The 27,694-nt window shown below is 34.3% G+C and overlaps 1 protein-coding gene across 2 annotated transcripts in view; it reads right to left on the minus strand.

Moving 5' to 3' along the window:
* Nucleotides 1-27,453, minus strand: part of LOC148945956 (uncharacterized) — a 42,063-nt gene extending 14,610 nt beyond the window's left edge. Inside the window, exons 1-4 of one of the 2 annotated variants that reach the window (XM_089097835.1) lie at nt 27,332-27,453; nt 16,331-16,870; nt 4,516-5,215; nt 2,905-3,078 (exon numbers count right to left, since the gene is read on the minus strand). In XM_089097835.1, coding sequence (XP_088953961.1) covers nt 2,905-3,078; nt 4,516-5,215; nt 16,331-16,867 — 1,411 coding nt within the window. In that variant the 5' untranslated portion in view covers nt 16,868-16,870; nt 27,332-27,453. Of the gene's footprint in view, nt 1-2,904; nt 3,079-4,515; nt 5,216-16,330; nt 16,871-19,957; nt 20,403-27,331 lie in introns of those variants that run through there. The other variant, XM_089097833.1, reaches the window with a different exon arrangement.
* Nucleotides 27,454-27,694: the final 241 nt, after the last annotated feature.

Below are 27,694 nucleotides of genomic sequence, written 5' to 3' on the forward strand. Positions count from 1 at the left end.
ATTCAAACGGAAAAAAGTTCTAGTGCCCTTTTTTAAGTGACAAAAACTGGAGGGCCATTAGGCCCCATCCCACGCTCATTTTTTTCCCCCAAAGTCACCCGATCAAAATTTTGAGATAGCCATTTGTTTCTGCAGTCGAAAAAACTAATAGCTATATCTTTGAGGATGACTTAATCCCCCACAGTCCCCAGGGGAAGAACTGCAAGTTATGAACTTTGCCCATTGTCTACATGTAGTATAGATTATTGGGAAGTAGACGGACGTTTTCAGGAGGATTTTTTTCTGGTCATTACTAAAGAGTGGCCAGTTCTTTTTTTAACCTCTTCGAATGTTGGAATTCCTATACACGAGGTCTATGCAGAAATCATAACAAAGTTATGTTTATTGGCTTTGAACCCTTTTTTAAATCACAAATAAGTGCATCTACTAAATTCTTTACAAAAAGCAACCAGAGAAAAAAATCTTGTAAGAAATATATATATATATATATATATATATATATATATATATATATATATATATATATATATATATATATATATATATATACCTCTGACCTCCCTCATTTCTTTTTGCACAAAACACAAAGATATTTCACATTCCTAAGATTTCAACAAATAATACCCTTTTCCACAAAAGGTCTGATAATGGGCTTTACAGATTGCATGACAACTCGCACGTACGCAAGAGTTAATTTCTAAGATTTAGAAGGGTGTAGTGGCAAAACTTCATAGACCTGCAAAACTGATGAATTCTATGGAAAATATTAGAAAGTATAGTAAATCATAAGCATATCAAAATAATTATGACAGAGGGAGGAGAAAGCCCCCTTACCCTTTCATATGTGCCTACATGACACATAATTTAGCGTTTCTAATGGCATCAAATGAAGTTTGGTAGTTTTGGGTTTTAGTTTTGTATTTCACATAATTTAGTCCACATAATTAAGACATAATTTGTTGGATTTTTTTTTTATAAATTAGGCTATTTTGTGATTTCCATTGTTCGTTTTTAAGTAAAATTTGAAAATATAATATAGAAAGGGACATTTGTCAGGTTTCAAATAATTTAGTTTGAAGTGGTACGTATATTGAACTTTTATATAGGCTGTGTTTGAAACAAATCAACATAAACATGAACATGCTTGAAATTGCAGGTTTAATGGTTATTACAGGATTTAATTTTCCAAGAGTATTTTAGGTTTATATATTTGTATACTCATACATTTGAATTCATACTTTAGAACAAAAAACTTCTGAAGTACATATTACTAAAAAGAGAATTCCAATGATTTAATACATATTTTTCATGTAAAACATAACAGGGCAAACTGGAACTATATTTGAATATCACACAAAAGATAACATAAGAAGCTAACAAACAAAAAAAATCCTTAAAATTTATTAGCAAACCAATTTTTGCCTCTTCATTTCTTCAATATATACTTGGCCGATGACCTACTATTAATTTTTTTTTGTGAGTAGTGGCAACCCTGTTCAGAACTCATACACAGCCTGAAAGAGTATCTTATTTGGGGGAGTAGTTTTGTTTTTCTGGTTATCGGGTTATATATATGGTATACGTTTCATTCTCAGGCCTATGGTAAATTTATCGTTAGACGACGGGACTAGAATCAAGGTGCATGGCATAAGAGCACAAAAAAGAGGCTTTTATTTTTCACACAAAGAATTCATACAACCAAAAAGCTGTAATTCATTTGTTTATTGATTTAACAGTAGCAACAATAAACTTAGAACAGTAGTTGTAGTTTGCTACATGCGCAATCAACAAAATACACACAACACAAACACAATGAACACAATACACAATGAACAGTACTTTGTTGATATATACTGTAGCTGTCATTCATTTGTTTATTGATTTAACAGAAGCAACAATAAACTTTGAACAGTAGTTGTAGTTGGCTACATACGCAATGAACACAATACACACAACACAAACACAATGAACACAATACACAATGAACAGTAGTTTGTTGATATACACTGTAGCTGTCATTCATTTGTTTATTGATTTAACAGAAGCAACAATAAACTTTGAACAGTAGTTGTAGTTGGCTACATACGCAATGAACACAATACACACAACACAAACACAATGAACACAATACACAATGAACAGTAGTTTGTTGATATACACTGTAGCTGTCATTCATTTGTTTATTGATTTAACAGAAGCAACAATAAACTTTGAACAGTAGTTGTAGTTGGCTACATACGCAATGAACACAATACACACAACACAAACACAATGAACACAATACATAATGAACAGTAGTTTGTTGATATACTGCAGCTGGCATTCATTTGTTTATTGATATACTGTTGTAACTGTGAGTTGCAGTTGTAACTGCAACTCAGTTTTTATTGAGCATTTTATAGACAAAGTGTCAATAAGATTAAGACATTTTTCTCCTGTTTTTAATGGCTAATGGACTTTATGATTCTCCATAAAACAGCGGGCAACAGGCAGTGCCGTTACTAGCCGAAATATTTGGGGGGGGGGAGCTAGAGATTTTACTGACTGGCTTGCCATTTTACCGACTGTTTTTTGTAATTAATTAGCGTCATATCCGTTTCGAATACAATATGTAAAATCACTGGACGAGTAGGTAAAACAGCGGCATTTACCAACCAAGATTCAGATTTGAGTACATATCATGTCACTATTTTAATGCTCTTTATTTAACCAAATGGAAAATTGTGGCACCATCTGTAAACTCACGGCAGGAGTCGGTAAAACTGTTGCTTTTACCAACTAAGTTCAAAATTTCTGTAGATGTATTCGCAGGGTGATTGTCCATAGCTTAAGAATTATACCTAATAAGAACTTTAACTTCTGGATCAACAAGATTTAAACAAAATTGCATTTCTCTTAGTTTACCTTTAATTTTATCAGCTTCTGTCTCTTTTGGTTCTTCCTCTTTATTCTCTTCTTTCTTGTCAGGTTGTGGTTCATCTACCTCCATTTTTTCTTCTTCTTCTACTCCAGAAAACTTTTTTTCTAGTTCATCCAGCTCTTTTTGTCGACTTGATAAAAATTTGCCAATACTTTCACCTATAAATCCAAAAGTGAAATTAACTCCAGAGAATCCAGTTTCATCAGAACCTACAATGCTGGTAAATAACAAAAAATCATGATATTTAGGCCTAGCATTAGACTGTATATACAATTACGTTTTCTGCTAGCACTGAAAGGATTTTATTCAAATAAGTACTCCTTATTACATTCTTAAAATTTCCCTACTATTTGAACTTAAGTATAGAGCCTCTTTCTTTAGTTCATTTTTTGGGAGGGGGGTACAGATTTTTTGGGGGAAGGGTATAGGTTTTATGGGGAGAGAGAATATGAATACTTTCCTAGGGGGAGCATCTGGAACAGAAAATACTAAAATTTGGGCATATATTTTCCTATTTCTTCAGGATGAGTTGGGGGTCCCTGTGATCAATATTGCTGAAGAGCTGTTTGTAAAAATGACGAATAAAATTGGATTTTAAACAAAACTGACAAATGAGTGTTCTTGTTTATTGTGATCTACCTGGTTACAGTAGTTTCAAAAATAGTTCAATACAATTTCTAGTAAAAGGTCATTTTACTGAAAAAGACATGGTATAATGCAGTACTTTGACAGTCATTAGTGTTAGAGAAAAGTTTTGAAAAAATTATTGATGGACAAATTTTTGGATGATTATTACTAAAGATCCTTAAAAATATATTAGCACAAATAAGATTCTTTTTTGGAAAAACAGAAAAAAATCATGTAAAATTTTATAACAATAATGAATTTATAAGGAACTGTTTCACCACCAAAAGATGGAATAAAGAACAAAGTTTGATGCTGATTTAAGGGTGCTTATTAGGCACATAAGGCAACTTGATCACAAGGCAAACCCACTAATTTTCATTTAAAAAAGAAAAAAAAGCCAAATAAACATGAATTATCAAAGACTAAATCAATATAGCAGTGTTCCTTTCTCTTCTTACAGGCTCTAATTTCTAGGTATAAATCCAAAAGCCTGAATTGGAACTAACTGGTAAAGATATTTACCGTAGTTTTGTTAAAAAAAAAATTAAAATAAGTTTAGTTACAAAATAGCAAATCTTTTTGACTGAATTGAAAATAACACAATGAAATGGAAGTAGAGTGTAATGATGTACTGTTTTCAAAAATAATTATATCTTCTATTGACTAGACTCAAATATTGATGGATTGGTGGGCCTATCTCAAATAACATTATTTTCATTATTTTTAGCAAATGTGATAAAAAAAAAGAACTTGCCACACAACCTATCTAAGCCACTATTCAAGTTGAAATGACTAAATTGCATCAAATTCACCAAAATTGAATACAACGTATAGAACAACAATTATCAACAAACCTAATGGATGCTTTTAACAGTCTTTTGGGAATTAGGAAAAATGAGGTTAGAATACTACCCACACCTCTCTGTATTATTGTAAACTTTCTTTTTAATGTCAAAGTAAGTTCTTACCTGGTTTCTCAATCAAATAAGGTGCCACAAAACTAGGAGCTTCAACAATACAAGCCGTGTCATCCATAGTCAGCAAAGATTGCACAAATGGAGTAGGCTGATGTGGCCTTGGTGGTGTTGGCACATCAGCAACTGGAGCTACTGATGGACTAGTAATTGTTACACCACTCCCCATAAGCATGGGTATTTGACTCATAGGAGGTTTGCTATTGGTCACAGGAGTGGCAGTGATAGATAGACCTGGGCTGGAGCTATTCAGGCTATGAGAAATGCTCAGCCCAGGACTTTGATTGATACTTAGTCCAGGAGGTAATGATTTATAGAGGGCACTTAGAGCGGGTGGAAGGTTATGGGTTGACCTGGGAGGTATTGAACCTTTCCCTTGTAAAATTGAATTAGTATCAACCAGAACTATAGTCGTTTTATCATTTGGCTTTACTCCAGGTGTCGTGGGCCCTTTTGGCGACCCAACTTTAGGTAGAGTCTTGGTGATTGTTACACTTGGCATTTGTTTCAAGGCTGGTGTGGGTCTGTTTGAAGCTTTGATTGTGATTTGACCCTTCCGGACAGGTTCTATAGAAAGAGGATCAAGCGCACTAGTTGCAGACACTGCAGGAGTGATGGTGACAGAAGGCAAATCTGGTGGAGCTTCGCCCTCTGATCCTTCACCCTCTGATTCTTCTGGAGTATCAGGCTCCACCTGCAAGGATAAATTGGAATAATGAACGATTCACAAAAAAAAACAGCATCAACTAGCATACACAGGTGGACCCTTTGAGAAGGGGTTAGGGGCGTTTCAAGGACCAAACGTTCGTTGAATGTCTATTATGCATAAAATTAGAAGGGATTCCCTGTTCACAGACTTACCAGTTTATGATGCAAGTTTCTAAGGAAAAGATGCACCTTTACAGATTCAAAGCAATGAGCTTTTTAAGTACAATAATCCACACGTAAGTTTAAGGCTATTTTAATGTAAGTCTCTTGTTGGTTCATCAAATGATATAAATAACATAAGATAAGCAACAATGTAACAATTAGACCCCGGTGCCGCGCCGGCAGATCGACCGAACGCCCCCGCCGCGAGGCCCGGTCGAACACCCCCCGGGTCGTAACGCCGCCGGCGCGCCCGCGCTTGCAGAGGCGGCGCGTTCAGTCGACCTCAAATTCGTTTTGCAGCAATTCTTTATTGCGTCAACCGCAATGTTGGAACTTTCCCTTCTGGTTTGGTTTAGTATTTCAATTTTCCTGATTAGAAATCAAGCAGGGCTTGCACTATCCCCGAATTTTCGGGGTTTTCCCGGAAAATCTATCCGTCACCCCGAAAAAAATTTGGTTCCCCGAATCCCGGAAAATCACGCAATCACGGTGCCACCCCTGGCGATTTATCACCAGTGACTTTCCCTGCCAAATATTACTTTGCATACCATAATTCTTCACTACTCTCTTGTTCATTGGTTTTCGTCTCTTTTGTTACTTTGCATAAAAACCAGACAGATGCAATATGCAATTGCAAATATTGCAATATACATAGTTCTTCATATGTTGACAAAAAACAGTATCGTCTTGATGAAATGACTTTAAATCATTTCGAAGGCAGTTTCCCAATCGCTATTTCTTACATCGTTCGTAATAAAGAATTTTATTTACAAGTTGAATAGAAATATAGAATGAATTCATTACTATAAAGCTTTAGCCTTCAGCTGGATTTTGAAATTGACAGCCGACAGATTATTTCTACAGCTGAATTGTAAGTTTGCAGATTTTTTTTTTTTTTTTGCTGTTTTTAGATAAGATTTTCTTAATATTTAATACTCAATTGTTGAACGCCTGAATGTTTAATACTCAATTGTTCGGAAGCTACCCAAAAATATGACTCATCAATAAATTGTAAATTATTGCCTATCGGGGGGGGGGATAGGAGACTATCATTTGTAAGTGATAATACTTTTTTTTTATTGAAAGCAGGGATGCCAAAAGGATAATTATTTTTTTTCATTTAAAGTGGAGACAGAAGAAAATGATATCAAATTCCCTGGGAAACCATTGAAATATTTTGATAGACCCAGGGCCATTGAGACTTGTTTATTGCCTTCGGTATTTTGCGATTTCTCATGGGCTACTGGCCTAATTTGGCTTTTGTGTGTGCTCCCTTTTGATTATATTCTTTGGATCTTATTGAATGCCACAGCGAATCTATGACTCAGTTTTCCAATAATTTGAGGTATATCTGAATAATTTCGACTAATTTGTTGTTGTCTTTGTAACCCTTTACTAATACCCTCAATTTTTTTCAAGGAACACTAATCTGTTTAACTTTATTTTGCGTTTTTGTTTGAACCATTTAGTGACCTAGTTAATTATTAAGTAAATTATTTTTCTAATGAAAGCTGAGATAGTATCCTATCAAGGTTGTATCCAGAGGGGGGGGGGTATTACATTTAAATGATAATATCTCGAAATTTTTTTATTGAAATCAGGGATCCCAAAAAGTTAAATTTTTTTAATTTAAAGCAGAGACGGTATTTCATCAAGGTGGTATCCAGAGGGGGGGGGTGAGCTATCATATTTAAATGATAATATCTCGATTTTTTTAAAGCAGAGACTGTGTCCTATCAATATAGTATCCATAGGGGGGGGGCATAGGGAGCTATTATATTTAAGTGATAGTACCTTGATTTTTTTTATTGAAAGCAGGATGCCAAAAAGTTGACAAAAATTAACAAGATTTTCGTGAGTCATGCTTGATGCAGCACTTACCTGGTTTTGTCGTCCAAAGGGAAAGGGCCATATGCGTCCAATCCGTTTTTTTTTTATTGATGAAATGGGTTTAGTTTGAAAACATTCATTCATAAGTACCAGACACATTCGCACTAAAACGAATTGGTGTGACGAGTGCGATATCGAAATCCCCACCTAACGTTGCGCTCGTGTGACAATGGCGCCCTTGGTCCAGTGCCCAAGTTACATTAAAAGGCCAGGTCATAACAAAAGTTTTCAATTTGGGAGGTTCAAGGAGGAGTCTTTGACAGTCTTAGGACCTCAGGGTACTAGATGTTGCAACGTTCTTACGTATCTACAGTGGTTAAAAATTTCGATCGCCCCACAAATGATGACCAAAAATATTCACAAATATGACAAATGTAACATTTGGAATATTATAACACTTTTTTCAAAGCTTTGAAGAAAAGCAAAAAAGGCTAAATACCCCAAACTACGCTTGAAAGCTATTTTAAAAAGAAACTTCGGAGATTTCCATGGAAATGACCATAGCAGAAGCTTTGAGCCTGGGTGGGAATCTAAGAGGAGTCTTTTGAGTATTTTGACCACAGGTGACTTATTGTTGCGACTTTCTTAAATTTGGTAATTTTTGTGAGCATTTGGAAACCAAAGCTTAAACTCAATAACTGATACTAAGTGTCCTAACATTTTGCTTAGATTAAAAGTGACGAACTGGGAAGAAAATCTCAACATCTTCCTGGAGCTACTTCAGTCTGCATATTATTTCATTTAATTACATTTAAAACGGATGAGCTTTTCATTTTTTACCTAAGAAAATAGCTGGCATTTAATTTTTCTTCATATCGAATAAACCATTAGGTGCTTTTTGTTTCATTGTAATTGAAGTGTTCTCATGTGAAGTGTTCATCCTGTATTTTTCAATTTCATAATTTACTTCTTTTAGATGCAGTTTATAATTTGACTGATATTAGGTATTTATCAATTTATAGTTTGGAATGAATCCCCAAAAGAAAAAAAACGAATAATATCCAAAAGAGCAGCCAAAAGCAATAAAAAAGCAGCAGTTCAGCCTTAGCCTACATGACATATATTCTATAAAGAAGCCAAAAAACTTTAAAATGCATTTTTTTTAAATTGTAATTAAAAATGAATTTTTAATACAAGAAGTCGTCTTTAAGAATCCAAAAGAGCAAAAAAAAAAAAAAAAAAAAAAAAAAAAAAAAAAAAAAAAAAAAAAAAAATCAATATCAAATCGCCCATTTCAACTGTTTTAAAGGTGACAAAACAGATATAGGCAAAGGACATTATGAAAAAATTAAGCTTCTTAAGTTTAAAGTTATATTCAAAGTTTTTACCCAGATAACTGACGAATTTTGTGATACGGTATTTGAAGTTGTATATGCAGTAATACTCGATCAAAAAAACTACTAATTTTGATAATTATTTATGTTAAGAATACATAACTAATAGATACTTCAATTTCTCGTATTATACAAGGGTTCTGAAATGCCACAGCCATTTCGTTTCTACCACATTTCTACTTCTCTTGATGAATAACGAAGAAGACCAGTTTCCAGCCAGTGACTTGTGAATCTTGGAAATCATGAATAGGCTTGAATATGTTCAAAATTTAAGCATGTTATGTGAGAAAGACTGATAAAAACACTAATGTTTGCAGTCTGCACAGGTCGCCTCAGTGGCACGCCGCCGACATCTTACCGGCGGCGCGGCGTGCTGTTTTTGGCCCTACCGCCGCCGGTCTTCCCTCATCGACGCGACGCCGGGGTCTAGTAACAATAATATAAACAACGATCATAATAATAACAAAAGAAACTTATATTAATATGAACAACAATAATAAAAAATTAAAGAATAGTATTGTAGTATATTGCTCTACATAGACCTAGTCAAAAATATATATAGCATATGGAGTGACAAATGGTTGAACTTCAAGAGAATCAGACATGATATGATACTACTGTTTTTTTTTTTTTGTTTAGGAAAAAGTAAGAACTGATTAATAAACACTGTAAAGCCATAACCAAAATATATCTAAGGAAAAGACTTTAGAAGAAAAATCAGTTTACCATTGAAGATTTGGACATTTCCCAGTACTGTGCCTTATCTTCCCTAAGTTCAGAGGTGGCTGAATTATTTGGTAAGACATGTTTAATGCCAGCAGAATAAAATATATAAAATTCATCGGTCATTCATAAAACCAGGTTCATTATAGACAGGAGAAAAATTTGCACTTGGAGAATTTTTGAGGGAGTTACCTTGTCTCAGATCCATTTCAATAGTTTAGACAAGATAAAATAGTGCTACATTATATGAAGTGAACATAGACTCATCTCAATTGAGATTAGGGAAGTTTGATTGGAAGAGCAGACCAGCACATGGGTGAGAAGTTTGTATCAAAGTATTACGAGTACACATGGAGAAAATGATAGCCTAAAAGTGTTTTCGTCACTTTTCCGTTATAGCGACACCACTCAAGAAGTGAAGTCAGATTAATCCTAATGAAAAATACCAAAACATGATGAAAATATAATACTTTAGAAACAAGTTTGGGCTATTAATTTGTACATTACGGGGGGGGGTTAAAGTATAGTGGGTCTACATGCAAAATGTGTTAGCTACAATTAATCTGTATATTAATATGAAGTAAAAATTGTTTTTTAACTTCATGCTGTCCAAATACTTTACCCCTCCCCCCCCCCAAAAAAAAAATGTGTAAATATAGAGCCTAAATTATATAAATCTGATGTATTCCGTCGCCCGCCACTTGTTTTTCACTGAGCATAGGCTAATTGCCTCTTAATACAGACAGATGAAACCGGTTTGTTCTCGAGTTTTACACAGCGTAACTCTTGAGTGAGGTCGCTATAACAGAAAAGTACCATGTTTTCTTGCTTGTGTTGTTGATCTCTAACCACATAAAAAATCAAACAATTGACCACCATTACTGATTACAATGGCTACAATGCATCACCCTGTGGCTCTGCACCAGCATTAATAAAGCTTCTGGCTCAGGGGTATGACATGTAGTTGCTGTTTCAAAGGTAATCAATAGATTTTCTAGAGAAGCTTAAATTGTATGGAATATGAAATGGGATAAACAATACAGTCACGATTTTGTTAGCCAATTGTTTTAAGAAGGTTATCTTTAACATGCTTACATCTTGTGTAAATCCTCCCTGGGATATGAGGTGCACTATTGCATTGGTGGGGGTTGGGTGTTCTCAAGGTATTACACCAAATTGAACACCATTTTCTTTACAGTACAGTACCTATGATGGCAGACAACCGAGTAAAACCATCAGACCACTGTTAATGACAGTGCAGCCTGTGTAGCTGAGTTAAGAAGTAAGTTCCTATATATCCTCCCCTACCCCTTCAAGCATATCTAGAGACTGAGGAATGATCTGATGCTTGAATGGTCAGTTGTGATGCAGTAAAAACAAGACTTGCTCATCTCCCAATTAATAGCCCCATACCATCATCTAGAAATCCTCTTAAGACTAAAGCCATAAAGAATATTCAGAATCATACTTGTGATGAACATTTGACTAAATTTCTTGTGAAGCAACATTGATAAACTTTCTCAGCTGATATTTCTTGCAACAACGACCTAAACTGAGTCAAATACTCTTCCAACAAAAACCGAGAGTAATTCTTTGCTCTAAAGCCTTCTTCCACTGGAATCATCTTCCAGAGGATGTGTGTATGTTCTTTAAATTTTGCAAAACTTAAAGAGCTCATTGTCTAGCAGTGATTCTTATCAGTATGAAAATGAGGATCCCAGGTTTAGTTCTACAATATCAGGTAGAATATATTTTGTTGTATTAGTCACTCTATATGCTTTATTACTCGTATTTATGCACTACAAGTGAAAGCTTTCAGCACTGTGACAATGAAAACTAAATGAATAAGTAAAATAATTCTCTTAGAAAATTCAACTCAAATTTTCAAAAAAGCAAACTTTTAAAATTGTTTATGCTATGATTTGGAGAAATGGAAAATTTGAACTACATTTTCCAATTCAGCAAGCCGAGTTGCATTAGAAGCAACATGAAAACTGTTGCACAATATTATTTATTGTTCAACCATCAGAATTACAAAAAAAACGTATTGCAACATATGATGAAGTCATATGATCTAAGATGTTCTACTTTTTCGAATTCAGCAAACAGAGCTGCATTAGAAGCAACATGAAAACCATTGCAAAATATTATTTATTGTTCAACCATCAGGATTACAAAAAAAAAATGTATTGCAACATATGATGAAGTCATATGATCAGAAGATGTTCTACTTTTTCGAATTCAGTAAACAAAGCTGCATTAAAAGCAACATGAAAACTGTTGAAAAATATTGTCTATCATTCATCTATAAAAATTCAAAAAAAGACGCACTGCATCATATGATCATAAGATGTACTGCATTTTCGAATTCATTAAACAGAGTTGCATTAGAAGCAACATGAAAACCATTGCACAATATTATTTATTGTTCAAACATCAGAATTACAAAAAAATCGTATTGCAACATATGATGAGGTCAAATGATCATAAGATGTTCTACTTTTACGAATTCAGTAAACAAAGCTGCATTAGAAGCAACATTAAAACTCTTTAAACAATATTGTTTATCATTCAACCATAAAAATTCCAAAAAAAGACGCACTGCATCATATGATCGTAAGATGTACTGCATTTTCGAATTCATTAAGCAGTTGCATTAGAAGCAACATGAAAACTGTTGCACAATATTATTTATTGTTCAACCATCAGAATTACAAAAAAAAAACCTATTGCAACATATGATGAAGTCATATGATCTAAGATGTTCTACTTTTTCGAATTCAGCAAACAGAGCTGCATTAGAAGCAACATGAAAACCATTGCAAAATATTATTTATTGTTCAACCATCAGGATTACAAAAAAAAAATGTATTGCAACATATGATGAAGTCATATGATCAGAAGATGTTCTACTTTTTCGAATTCAGTAAACAAAGCTGCATTAAAAGCAAAATGAAAACTGTTGAAAAATACTGTCTATCATTCATCTATAAAAATTCCAAAAAAAGACGCACTGCATCATATGATAAGATGTACTGCATTTTCGAATTCATTAAACAGAGTTGCATTAGAAGCAACATGAAAACCATTGCACAATATTATTTATTGTTCAAACATCAGAATTACAAAAAAATCGTATTGCAACATATGATGAGGTCAAATGATCATAAGATGTTCTACTTTTACGAATTCAGTAAACAAAGCTGCATTAGAAGCAACATTAAAACTCTTTAAACAATATTGTTTATCATTCAACCATAAAAATTCCAAAAAAAGACGCACTGCATCATATGATCTTAAGATGTACTGCATTTTCGAATTCATTAAGCAGAGTGCATTAGAAGCAACATGAAAACCATTGCACAATATTATTTATTGTTCAACCATCAGAATTACAAAACAAAAGTATTGCAACGCATGATGAGGTCATATGATCATAAAATGTACTACTTTTTCGAATTCAGCAAACAGAGCTGCATTAGAAGCAACATGAAAACCATTGCAAAATATTATTTATTGTTCAACCATCAGGATTACAAAAAAAAAATGTATTGCAACATATGATGAAGTCATATGATCAGAAGATGTTCTACTTTTTCGAATTCAGTAAACAAAGCTGCATTAAAAGCAACATGAAAACTGTTGAAAAATATTGTCTATCATTCATCTATAAAAATTCCAAAAAAAGACGCACTGCATCATATGATCATAAGATGTACTGCATTTTCGAATTCATTAAACAGAGTTGCATTAGAAGCAACATGAAAACCATTGCACAATATTATTTACTGTTCAAACATCAGAATTACAAAAAAATAGTATTGCAACATATGATGAGGTCAAATGATCATAAGATGTTCTACTTTTACGAATTCAGTAAACAAAGCTGCATTAGAAGCAACATTAAAACTCTTTAAACAATATTGTTTATCATTCATCCATAAAAATTCCAAAAAAAGACGCACTGCATCATATGATCGTAAGATGTACTGCATTTTCGAATTCATTAAGCAGAGTTGTATTAGAAGCAACATGAAAACTGTTGCACAATATTATTTATTGTTCACCAACAGAATTACAAAAAAAAACCTATTGCAACATATGATGAAGTCATATGATCTAAGATGTTCTACTTTTTCGAATTCAGCAAACAGAGCTGCATTAGAAGCAACATGAAAACCATTGCAAAATATTATTTATTGTTCAACCATCAGGATTACAAAAAAAAAAAATGTATTGCAACATATGATGAAGTCATATGACCAGAAGATGTTCTACTTTTTCGAATTCAGTAAACAAAGCTGCATTAAAAGCAACATGAAAACTGTTGAAAAATATTGTCTATCATTCATCTATAAAAATTCCAAAAAAAGACGCACTGCATCATATGATCATAAGATGTACTGCATTTTCGAATTCATTAAACAGAGTTGCATTAGAAGCAACATGAAAACCATTGCACAATATTATTTATTGTTCAAACATCAGAATTACAAAAAAATCGTATTGCAACATATGATGAGGTCAAATGATCATAAGATGTTCTACTTTTACGAATTCAGTAAACAAAGCTGCATTAGAAGCAACATTAAAACTCTTTAAACAATATTGTTTATCATTCAACCATAAAAATTCCAAAAAAGACGCACTGCATCATATGATCGTAAGATGTACTGCATTTTCGAATTCATTAAGCAGAGTTGCATTAGAAGCAACATGAAAACTGTTGCACAATATTATTTATTGTTCAACCATCAGAATTACAAAAAAAAAACCTATTGCAACATATGATGAAGTCATATGATCTAAGATGTTCTACTTTTTCGAATTCAGCAAACAGAGCTGCATTAGAAGCAACATGAAAACCATTGCAAAATATTATTTATTGTTCAACCATCAGGATTACAAAAAAAAAAAAAAAATGTATTGCAACATATGATGAAGTCATATGATCAGAAGATGTTCTACTTTTTCGAATTCAGTAAACAAAGCTGCATTAAAAGCAACATGAAAACTGTTGAAAAATATTGTCTATCATTCATCTATAAAAATTCCAAAAAAAGACGCACTGCATCATATGATCATAAGATGTACTGCATTTTCGAATTCATTAAACAGAGTTGCATTAGAAGCAACATGAAAACCATTGCACAATATTATTTATTGTTCGAACATCAGAATTACAAAAAAAACGTATTGCAACATATGATGAGGTCAAATGATCATAAGATGTTCTACTTTTACGAATTCAGTAAACAAAGCTGCATTAGAAGCAACATTAAAACTCTTTAAACAATATTGTTTATCATTCAACCATAAAAATTCCAAAAAAAGACGCACTGCATCATATGATCGTAAGATGTACTGCATTTTAGAATTCATTAAGCAGAGTTGTATTAGAAGCAACATGAAAACTGTTGCACAATATTATTTATTGTTCAACCATCAGAATTACAAAAAAAACGTATTACATCATATGATGAAGTCATATGATCTAAGATGTTCTAAGAAGACGCACTGCATCATATGATCGTAATATGAACTGCATTTTCGAATTCATTAAGCAGAGTTGCATTAGAAGCAACATGAAAACTGTTGCACAATATTATTTATTGTTCAACCATCAGAATTACAAAAAAAAAAACCTATTGCAACATACGATGAAGTCATATGATCTAAGATGTTCTACTTTTTCGAATTCAGCAAACAGAGCTGCATTAGAAGCAACATGAAAACCATTGCAAAATATTATTTATTGTTCAACCATCAGGATTACAAAAAAAAAACGTATTGCAACATATGATGAAGTCATATGATCATAAGATGTTCTACTTTTTCGAATTCAGTAAACAAAGCTGCATTAAAAGTAACATGAAAACTGTTTAACAATATTGTTTATCATCCAACCATAAAAATTCCAAAAAAAGACGCACTGCATCATATGATCGTAAGATGTACTGCATTTTCGAATTCATTAAACAGAGTTGCATTAGAAGCAACATGAAAACCATTGCACAATATTATTTATTGTTCAACCATCAGAATTACAAAACAAAAGTATTGCAACGCATGATGAGGTCATATGATCATAAAATGTACTACTTTTTCGAATTCAGCAAACAGAGCTGCATTAGAAGCAGCATGAAAACCATTGCACAATATTATTTATTGTTCAACCATCGAGACTAGAAAAAAAAGATGTTTCCTTATCTTTATTCCCAGTTGCAGCACATGTATGTATGTCTTTCTGTTTCAAATTATGGTTAAATCATAAGTTTACTGATTAATTGACTTAGCAGAATTTACTTCCAGAGCATTCAAAGTCAAGAGTCAACCAAGGGCTTTGACACTGGAATCTATAAAAATCATGTGTCTATGTTTGCCTTCTGAGCCACTCATGTTCAAGTGTATATTCTCTACTTTTTGGTTCTGTTCTTCCTGTTCTTCTGTTGGTTCTGTTGTTTATATGCTGTATACCATAAAAATTTAGGAGTTATACTCTGTATTTTAAAACTATGGCAGCATTTTGGAAATAAAAAAGACATGCAAAAACAACCTACAATTTATCTTTGAAAGCAATAGGCCTCTGAGGCCTGAGCTTTGACCCAGATTGATTCGTTCCACTGGTACTTGTCTGTTATCCCGACCACACTCAAGTAGAGAAGTTAGGTTAATCATAATGAAATATACCAAAATATGATGAAATATAATACGTTAATAACAAAATTATGGAAACTACAACAAAGAATTATGAAAAGCAGGCCACCCAGGACGCATTATATTTAGTATCTAACCAGCCCTTTATATTGAATATTTAATTAAAATACACCTTCATAGCAGATTATCTCACTGAGACTAAGCTAATTATCTCCAAATGCCGACAGAAAAACCTGTTTTACTTAGATCTAGAACTTGAGTGTGGTCAGGATAACAGACAAGTACCAGTCCACTCTACCATGATTTGTTCATCTTAAATTCAATTCAATACATACCAATTTTACTTGGGCGTTCCTTTGCCGAAGAGATGCTCTTCTTTCTGTAACTTCTTCTGCCTTAGCTTTGGCTGAATTACCATCATCCTCTTCCATCTTCTTTTTCTTTGCCTTCTTCTTTTCTGTATGCTGAGCAATAGCTTGTTTAATTTCTTGAGTGCCATCTAATTCAATCACAACTGGCTTTGATATACGTTCACCATTTAAAGTTGTCTCTGGTGCAGCTCCCTCATCATCATCACTTATTTTTCGCTTCCTACCCTCAGGGTTAGCTAATGGGTCTTCAGGCTCTTCAACAATGATATCATCAGGGTCCGAATCATGAGCACCATTTACACCGTTCACAGCCTGATTTTCATTATTTAACACAGGTGGTGCTGGTGTAGTGGAAGGTGATTCATTATGCTCCCCTATTCCATTTTTTTGTATGTTTTCACCTGGGTCTTCTTCTTGACGTTGTTCAACATTATCTTTGATCACTTCGTGTGGAGATTGGACAGCTTCAGCTGTAGGCTTATTACTTTCTTCTTCACTCATTTTCTAGAAGCAAAAGAACAAATTAAATTTGGCTCATCAGGTGGGCTCAATGGAAAAACATAGCAAGAATCAAGAAACTGTTGTAAAAAGAATAAAAGAAATATGTAAGACCACAGGCAAAAATTAGAGCCCAAGGAAATATTTGCCGTGTAATATAAGTCTAATATTCTTTCTATTTTGGTCAAAGAGTTAGGATCAATGTTGGAACATATTGATTTATGAGGTTGGTGAACGTCAATTCTCAGAGCGTCAAAGACACAATCGAAATTGTTTTCTCATTATTCTCGATATTTGGTGGAATGTCGGTTTTCACAGCCGAGACTATTTATTTTGCAATTCAGATTGTTGCTTAAAAACACCTTTAACATTCCAAGTCTGCGCTTTTTATTTTTAGAGATAATTTCTTCTCAGTTAGAATTTGACGGTACAGCCCTACTTCAATTAAAAAAATAAAATGAGATATCTTGAAGACATCTCGGCAAAATTACAGATGAAGGTGAAAAGGATTCGGACTAGGATTTCAAAAGCTTGTTTTCAGAAGAAGCTTTTAAGTACTACAAAGAAATAATGAGCGAGTGTGATAGTTAACTGAGTAACTCTTAGCTATGCCACAAGCCCAAAATATGACCAAGACTTAGAATTTAATAAACAATTGGAATGATGATAGTTATGTTATTGAGTTAACTCTGACAGGATTTCGTAATTTAGAGCTGGTCAAGGTAAGTAACCTATTGAGATAGACAATTTTAGGAAACCCAGACTTTACTGTAGCAACCACCTGCAGGGACCAGAATTTGATTACGATGATGAGATTATGCAAAAGTATTTCTATAACAATCCAAACAAGAAGAAGAGTTAAAAGACCCAGAATTTGATTCCGGCAATGAGATTATGTCAAGGGTCTCCATAATAAACGAAACAGCAACAGCAAGAAGAGTAAAAAGGAGCCGGGTATATGATTCCGGCAATGAGATTATGTCAAGGGTCTCCATAATAAACGAAACAGCAACAGCAAGAAGAGTAAAAAGGAGCCGTGTATATGATTCCGGCAATGAGATTATGTCAAGGGTCTCCATAATAAACGAAACAGCAACAGCAAGAAGAGTAAAAAGGAGCCGGGTATATGATTCCGGCAATGAGATTATGTCAAGGGTCTCCATAATAAACGAAACAGAAACAGCAAGAAGAGTAAAAAGGAGCCGGGTATATGATTCCGGCAATGAGATTATGTCAAGGGTATCCATAATAAAAGAAACAGCAACAGCAAGAAGAGTAAAAAGGAGCCGGGTATATGATTCCGGCAATGAGATTATGTCAAGGGTCTCCATAATAAACGAAACAGCAACAGCAAGAAGAGTAAAAAGGAGCCGGGTATATGATTCCGGCAATGAGATTATGTCAAGGGTCTCCATAATAAACGAAACAGCAACAGCAAGAAGAGTAAAAAGGAGCCGGGTATATGATTCCGGCAATGAGATTATGTCAAGGGTCTCCAGAATAAACGAAACAGCAACATCAAGAAGATTAAAAAGGAGCCGGGTATATGATTCCGGCAATGATATTATGTCAAGGCTCTCCAGACTAAACGAAACAGCAACAGCAAGAAGAGTAAAAAGGAGCCGGGTATATGATTCCGGCAATGAGATTATGTCAAGGGTCTCCATAATAAACGAAACAGCAACAGCAAGAAGAGTAAAAAGGAGCCGGGTATATGATTCCGGCACTGAGATTATGTCAAGTGTCTCCATAATAAACGAAACAGCAACAGCAAGAAGAGTAAAAAGGAGCCGGGTATATGATTCCGGCAATGAGATTATGTCAAGGGTCTCCATAATAAACGAAACAGCAACAGCAAGAAGAGTAAAAAGGAGCCGGGTATATGATTCCGGCAATGAGATTATGCGAAAGTGTCTCTAACAATACAGACAAGAAGAAGTAAAATTGAAAAGAAAGGGAGATTATTAAAGAGATTATTTGAACATAATGTGAATAGTTCATACCAGTTTGGCCATCGATCATTTAATTATGTATTTCTCGCTAGTCCATGTTTGCCAGTTATTGCCCTTGCTAACAGTTTTTTCTATTGCTGTAACTCCGAATTTGCTATTTGAATTTCAAATATTCCACCAACTCGTCGGCAGTAGTAATTCAAAAGGTTTTATGTTACACAAGGCAAACTTTTTAAGAATAACGCTATATGATTTCTAGACTATTTTCAAATGCTCAGTCAAGGCCTTTTGGGTCTCTATATAGTGAAAATATAAATAATTGATATTTCTCGACACAAAACTGAAGTTTTTGGTCAATGATCCCTTAGAAATTCTCACAAGAACATTTTCTGTGTGGTTGCTAGCGGCTCATTAACACGCAAGTGTTGTGTACTATGTACTATATGTAAGTATTTACGCGGACCAGAATTGTGAGTAAATTATTAGGAGTAAAATCATATTCATTACTTGGAATTACAATCTATATTTGTTAATTAAGTTGTTTATACCATATCATATCCTCTGAAACCGTATAGGTTGAAATCATGTACATTTTTGCTGTTTTTACGTTACATTATAATACCAGTGAATATAGTCACTTAAAATGATATTACCCATAGAGGAAAATTTTGCCCAAAAGCTTAATGTTGCTACTTTTAAAGTTTAATAGATATACACAAACACGGCATCAGATAGTAAATTACAGCGATAAGACCCGAAATGCCTTTAGTGAACTTGTAACAAACAGTTTCTCACAGCAGAAAAAGTACTGTTTGCCCTTAAAGTAAGACAAAAATGATTTTGCTTATAAAATACACCCCTCCCTCCCCATAGAACGAAAAATGTCAAAATAAAGCGAAATGTAGTAATATTCTCGGAAAACGTTACCCTTCTCTGAAAATAAAATACTATATTTTTCTCAAATCTCAGACCCAGCCTCCATAAAATCTATGACACTTTGTGAAAATTGCCAATATTTTTGAGCGGAAAGGGGTTTAAAGCATTTTTCCAAAATATTGACAGGAGAAGTTTCCTACGTAAAACAGGTACTTACTATTATATCGACCACACCCAATAAGTGAAGTTAGGCTAATGTACTTACGTACTTACGAACTGCAGTAGCAAATGGTATTTTACTGTTAGCAAACCACGTATCAACACGTAAACCGACTTTCTTCAAACATGGCCTAGTCGTACATTTCCAAAAAGGATTTTTCTCGAAAGAGTATAAAGTCATGCTGTGTCCGTTGACGCACTCCTTTGTTTTGGGCAACACCCCCTTATCCTGGAAAAATCTAATTGCCTCTTCTTCAGTCCTTGGCAAATCCCAAATCTTCATTTGAACATCCATTGCTGCAGTATTATACTATCAGACACTTGCCACTATCACTATACATTGCAAAATAAATGAGTTTTATGACTACATTCCAAGTGACACTATCCAAACCTGTCTATTGGACTGGTGTGATCGATATAATACGTAAGAACCCAATATTCTTTCACAAATCATATTTTTTCATATCCTTGTACATCTTATCAAGTTTTTTGGGAAAATTACCCTAGAAAAGAGAAGGATACATCTAAATATAGGATTGCCAGGTAACAACTCCCCAACCCCCCCCCCCCAAAGAACACTCCTAGGAAAAAGTAAGATATTTGGAGTCTAAAACGAAATTATTCCGAGTTTTAGACCCCCTCTCCCAAAAAAGATGTTTCCAACCCCCTCCTTCTTCTACTCTTGGTGGAATCCCCTTCTCCCGTGAGAAATTTGGTAAAGAAAGAATATCGAAGACAGAGATTTACCTCTATCTTACGCAAAATTTATTTAAACAGTAAATGCGAATGTAGCTCTTTACAACGCTGCATTCATATTCCATGTATTTGTATCTACAATATTGGATTATAAGGGGAATCCCCTCAGAGCCTTCCAAGTACCCCACCCCCCTAAAAATATGGATATAAAAATCCATGAAAACACACAGAAAATCCTCTGAAAAAAGCACGGTTACTTACGTGTTATAGCGACCATACTTTTGTTCTTGATCTTTAATGAAACCGGTTTTCTGTTTCCGCTCGGAGATAATCACCTTAGTCTGGGCAATATAAACGGTATCTATGCAGGTACATTTTAATATCTAATATAAAGAAGTGGTTAGGTATTTAATACAGTGCGTTCTAGGCGGCCTACTTTCCATAATTCTCTGTTACAGTTTCCATAATTTGTTACTAAAGTATTATATTTTCATCATATTTTGGTATCATTATGATTAAGCTAACTTCACTTCTTTGGTGTGGTCGCTATGACACATAAGCACCGAAGATCGTAACACAAAATCTGGTTTCACTTCAAGCGTTAGACCCCCTCTCCCTCCTATAATCTTGATTACACCTATGCATAAATGAATACGTTGCACCATGTATGTGTTAATACGTGAATCCAGCTTTTTGATTGCCGTAACAATAACTACGACAAAAAGGCGGGAGCATTGCTTCGCGGGCCAACGAAAAAAAGCCCGCGGGTTATTGTCAGCTATCCTAAAATTCAGTTTGCAAGCTTCTTCAAAGATAAAAATAATTTTACTAAAAAAAAGATGAATTTTTATAATAATGATAAAGAATTAGCCAGAGCTCCTTCGATACAATAACACAATATATCTAGCAGAATAAGCACTATTAAAACAGTCGAAAAGGGATCTTTTACTTCTCTTGGTTCAGACTCCTAAAATATGCATTGGTGAGGGAAAACAAAATGGCGTCAATTATAGCGCATGTCAGAATCGGGCTTCGGAATATAGGAACAACACCACTGTAAACGGTTTATCACAAGAACGAAAAATAATGGTAAATTATGATAACAGTAGCAGAAACATTTGACATTTGAAAACAAGATTAATTTGCAATGCAAACATTTATTTAATTACAATTACCAACAAATCATAAGAAATGAAGACACAATCGGCATAAGAAGCAGTTTATGTCCAATGTTTCTTCTTTTATTACCTTTACCAAAGAACAACAAATAAAATTGTGTTCATGCTAATAAAATCAAGTGGTTCTCTAAACCGAAACTAAAAAGTAGGCGAGGGGTCGCTCCCCATCAGAGATCATGTACACTATGAGTGCGTGTCAATCGTGGCGGAACTGCGCCAAGCGTTTCAAGAACGTTGTCCAGCATTTTCGATCTTTGCGGCACACACGGCACTCCTAGATGTACAACAGATGGTGGAGTCAGTCCCCGTCGAAAGTAGGCTACCCTAAGTATTAGCTCGAAATATATGGACTAACAAATACTTCAGTTAGATCATGAACTGAGCAAGACAGAATGATTCGAGTGAAGGTGCTCATTTGCTTTATAGACTAACACCAATCTTCCGAATCACTAGTACCTAGAGGGGGGGGGACGTATTCAGACAAATACATCAAATCCATAGCAACAAAATATGAAACTTTACCTCCCCCTCCCAATATTGAATTTTTTACAGGATTGCCGATACTCTGAAACAATTTCTCAGGCGCCACTTGCGTTTGACGACTACAATAACAAAAAAAAAATCTTGTTTTCCAGCAAGGACAGTTCTCTGGACCAATGTCGGGGGGGGGGGGGATTCTAAATCCCCTATATGCACGTATGGATATATAATATTTTACTGGACACACTGCATTTACGGGAGACAAATAAGGTGTTATTGTGATTTTGACACTAAATATGAAGATCCGGGCAAACAAAAGGACATCTAGTGGAGGCTTGAGAGGAAAGCCCTGTGATAGGTACTTACGTGATATAGCGACCACACTTTGTTCTTGATCTGTAATGAAACCGGTTTACTGTGTCCACTCAGAGATAATCAGCTTAGCCTGAGCGAGAGAAACTACTTTGTAGGTATATTTTAATAAAATATTTAATATATAGAGTTGGTTAGGTATGTAATATATTGCGTTCTGGGTGGCATGGTTTCCATAATTCTCTTACTAAAGTATTATATTTTTATCATATAAACCTAACATTAGGATTAACCTACCTTCACTTCTTTGGTGTGGTCGCTATAACACGTAAGTACCCCTGTGGTGTTTCTGAATCATTTTAATTTATAAATAAATATAAAAGTAGATAGAATAATTCAATAATAAAGACAATGAGTTGAAGGAATAATACCAACCATCTTTCATAGCCCTATACAGAATGAATACCTAAATATTGGCAAGAGCTTTGAAGAAACAAGAACACAGATAATAAGGAATATAAAGATAGTTGCTTTAGCCCACACTAATCTGTCACGAATCTTACTATACAATGCCTGGAATAGTTGAACTTGATGTATTAGAACAAATTGATATATTAGAACAAACAAGATATTATAATATATTAGATTAATAGATATATTAGAACAAATGAGACAACCAACACAGATCCTGTACGTCTATCCTAGTCGAGGTGAAATTGTACTTTGGAAGAATAATTAAAACTCATTAGTACCTCCTCTTTACTTCAAAGAAGATGTATAAAGGGGTGTTAGTACCTGACGCCAAAATAACGAAAAAACTGGACAATAACAGACTTGTAATGCAAACTTAAATATTCAGACAACTCTTCTGTTTTAGTTTATCAACATTTGAATACTGATCAATAAAGATCAGCCCACTCCCAAAGAAACTTCTCTACTGAAATTTTCAAAAAAGTAGCTCTTTGCATCAGGATTAACTCACCCATCCCCCCTCTAAAAAATCAAAACATTAGCCTGATCCCAAAAATCTAATTTATCTGTATAACCATATTATCTCATAAGTTGTCTGGTACACACTGCAATAATTTTGGTGGGGCGTATGTCACACCATCTTCCAGCTTGTCAACTTCATTTTAAACTTTTTGAACATGCTTTTATATGTAAATCTTTGAACAAATAAAAAAAAATAAAAAAATATCATGACTGAAGGTGATTTAGCATAGGTCCCATCAAATTATTGCTTGTATAACCATCTTTAAGCCTGGCTTTAACCATCTTTAAGCCATGGCCAGTGTGAGCTTAAACGCCATTTTTGTTATACTGAATAATACAGTATATAATGCTTTTAAACTAATGTATTTCTTTTTTCTCTTTAACTGTTTTTTTTAATGTCTATTAGCAACAGCTGGTATGACAAACTACTTATTCTTATTCAACTTACAAGTAAGGAGTGAAACTGAGGTGATTTTTTGTGCTAATCATGGTTTCAAGTGTTTAGCACCCCAAAATTAATTATATAACACTGAAAATACAAATTTGTGGTGCAAATATAGTTCCTGTCCTCTTCTGAACAAACACAATAAAGAAGATTCTTTCTAAATTATACTCAAAATATGTGTATTTACTGGGTTTTCTGATGTAATTCCAATTTAAAGGCATCTATGTCCCTCCACCCCAATGGCTGAGTATACCCCTAGGCTATACATAGTTGGCTGATTTTATTGGATTTTTTTAATTGGCTTTATAGATCAACTGTTCATTAGAATGAAGATAAAAATAGTATTCAAAACAAGAAATCAAGAAAACTTAAATGTTTAACAAAGGGCTATATCCATGCATTGGAAGGGGGGACTGGGGTGCAATTATTCTTGAAAATCAAAAGAATAAATTTTCTGAATATATAGGTACCAAGTAATTACACAAAAATCTTCCAAGAACCAAAATTAAACTCAGTTAGGACTTCAAACTATATGTCAACATGCTCAGAATTTTAATGGAGTGGTATTAGAGGGTGGAGGGAGTGGGAGAAGTCTTGATTTAAAAAAAAAAACATTTTCATTACACTTTTCTAGGTCAATCTTAGTGGACACAGTGGGGTTGCCACTCCCCTTGTTGCCTTTTATATACTGACAGAACTTTTACAATGGGAGTTAATTCTGACAATCACTAATATTGATGAAGCAATGATTATTTTTGAATGCTACCTTCTTATTATTGAATCAAAGTGAAATGAAAACAATAGAAATAGGAACTGAAAAATGTTTGCAGACTTAAGACTTTAAATATTGTCTAAGTTTAAAAATAACAGTCTAGCAAAAGTCAAAGTGGCTGAGGCAGATATGAACACCTGGCAGAACTGCAGTGTGGCAGCTTTAAAAAAAAAAATGCAATTTATTGTACTAGTTAAACTAAAGTTTCTTGAACAGCTCTACAGTCCAAATCTAGGCATGGGAAGGTGTCTTCAATCTCCTCTCCTTGTAAGCCTTCAAAGCTTCTTCAAAGGCACGTATTTATCTAACATTAAAAACAAAAATTTGGCTTGTCCACTTCATTTGAAAGCAACAGATAAAAAATTTCCTGAGGGTGAAGGGAGGGGGCACATAACAAGAATTTTATATACTTTTTTCATCAATTTGCATAGATGCAAGTAAAAACTGCAGCCTACCTGAGTTGGTACTTGCTGTTGGATCCACCACTGTCAATTGGACTGTTGGCCCAGTTACCTTAAATTGCCATGTCCAGCAAGTTAAACTGGTGTTGAGCCAATTTTCAGGGTTTGAGCTCAATCCCTCTAAATTCTCAGGTTTTGAGCTGGATTTGAGGCTAAATTCATTTATATAAAGCAGGGAAAGAGTGGACACCTTCCCAGACCTAGAGTCAAGCTGTCCAAAAACCCTTATTGGATTTTGAAAAAAACAGCCTTTTTTGTAACTTCAGTATAAACAAGCCAAATTAATCCTTACCCCCCTTAATTTTCATGAATTGACACCACCTCCCCTTAGTTTTTGATAGACTTGTATAAATACAAGTAAAACTATATTCAAATAAAGGAGGAAGTTTCCCACACTTGTTTCTTGCACTTAAGGTCTTGGCAAGCTAATTCCCAGATTTGAATTGGATTCTAAACTACCATAGAATTTTTGTTAAATTATTGAGAGAGTAAGGGACTGAAGCTGAAAGACCAAGCCAAACTCATATCTGAGCAGCAAAATCAATTCTTGGAAGTTTTATTCATGGCATACTGCAAGTTTTTAAGCTTGTGATAAACCTTAAGTTTGTGTATAATCTATTGTAATTTGATGGTGGTAAGTTATTCTAAAAAACTCTTTTCAGCTGAGGCCAAAATGGAGTAAATAAGCTAAATACAATAAAAGTTGTAATGTAGCATATATGGTCATCTAGCTGATCTTTGTTTTTTAATTGGAACAATGAGAAAAGCAGGCCTTTTCTAAATTAAGAAGTAATTAAGATATATGAATGAAGTTCTGGAGAATAGATTGACAACCAAAATTAGGGTTTGTTATCACAAATCTAATCAAAATTTGTTTGAAAAAATCATAGAATTTTTCATGTGCATAAATTTCAAGTTCTCTATTGGGGAGATGCTAGGATTCATCAAAAACAGCATTTTTAAGACACTGCAGAGCAGAAACTGGTGAACACTAGGCTACTGAATTAAAATTTACTAAATACTAGGCTATAGCAACAAAAGAACAGTATCATTTTAGTCTCAATTTAACACTGTTACCATATATAGTGCTAATAGCCTAGTTGCTATTGTGCCAGTTGCATCCAGCCCCCCCTCCCCCAGTGGGACTGGATGTAGCCCTATGCATTAGAAAAAAACTTTGACAAATAGGCTATGCTGGTTGCATTATTTTGAACTGGCTTCTTATCAACAGTGGGCTCTTAATCCAAAATAATGTCAATTTGAAAAAAAAATCTGACAAGTCTTTTATAGGCTAAAGCCTAATCTGGCCTCATTAGGGAGAGGGGAGCTGGGATACAATTGCCATAGGCTAGTAGCAATTATTATAGGCCTATTATTATATTTTGGAACTGTGTTAAATGGGGAATCCAATGGTAGCTACTGGTTTACTCCTGTTATAATAGGCCAAGCCAAGGCATAATGTTCAGTTAAAAGTGACTTTGCACAAGTGTTACTCAGAAACCCTATATTTCTTGGGAGGGAGGGCAGAGCCCCTTCTGAGTTTTGCCCTTGAGAGGCTTTAGCCCTTGTATCATAGGTTATGACAATGCAACTTTTGGTAAAATTCTACTTTAGCTACTTTTGGCTATCTTGGAAAGGGGTCAAGCTAGGAAAATGAAACTTTCCTTAAACTAGCCTAGGTCTAGCCAAAAAAAAACCTTGTCTTTAGCAGTGCAACCTAGTCTCGTGGCGGGACCCCCCCTCCTTTGATATTAGCCTAGCCTATTCTGAAAACCCCCTGTAGAGGAATAAAAAATAAAGGCCTAAAATAGTCTATGCCTAGCCTACCAGTTACTCTGAGCTACCATCAGATAACAAATCGTGGAGCATTATTATTTTGGACATTGACTTCAGAAACATAGCACAGCTTATCCAATTGGAAATTTAGGCCATCAACAATAGCCTAGCCTACCAGATTAAAATAAAATTATCCTACTTTTATAAGAAAATATTCAAAAGTCCGGCGTATGACTCACGTTACTGCCATATAATCATTTTTGCTTTAAAACAAAAGAAAAAAGGAAAAAAACGCTCATTTTCTCACCTTTATCTATAAATTTTCCTACAACTTACAACCTCCCTCCAAACACTGAAAAATGGCGACTAAATTGATCACGTGACTTGCTATTTCGTGACGTCACGAGTTAGCCTAGAACTTAAATATCCAATGAGAGGTATGTTCTCAATGCTGTCGACGGCTCCTACACTGACAAGTAACGTAAGCTCAGCTGTCGCATGAACCTTCCATTTCCTTCCTTTCTCCTTTATCTTAGTCACCCCTGCTATAACTCTGTCGTCGCCACTTCTTTTTCTGCTGTGTTTTTGATTATGATGTTTCGGGTCTGATTAGCATATTTGATAAAAATTTGGTGGGATGCTTTTCAGTTAATGAAATATTGACCTCATT

The sequence above is a fragment of the Artemia sp. Qi Xiang Cuo genome, chromosome 12, assembly GCF_049724085.1.
Source record: "Artemia sp. Qi Xiang Cuo chromosome 12, ASM4972408v1, whole genome shotgun sequence".
Lineage (NCBI taxonomy): Eukaryota > Metazoa > Arthropoda > Branchiopoda > Anostraca > Artemiidae > Artemia > Artemia sp. Qi Xiang Cuo.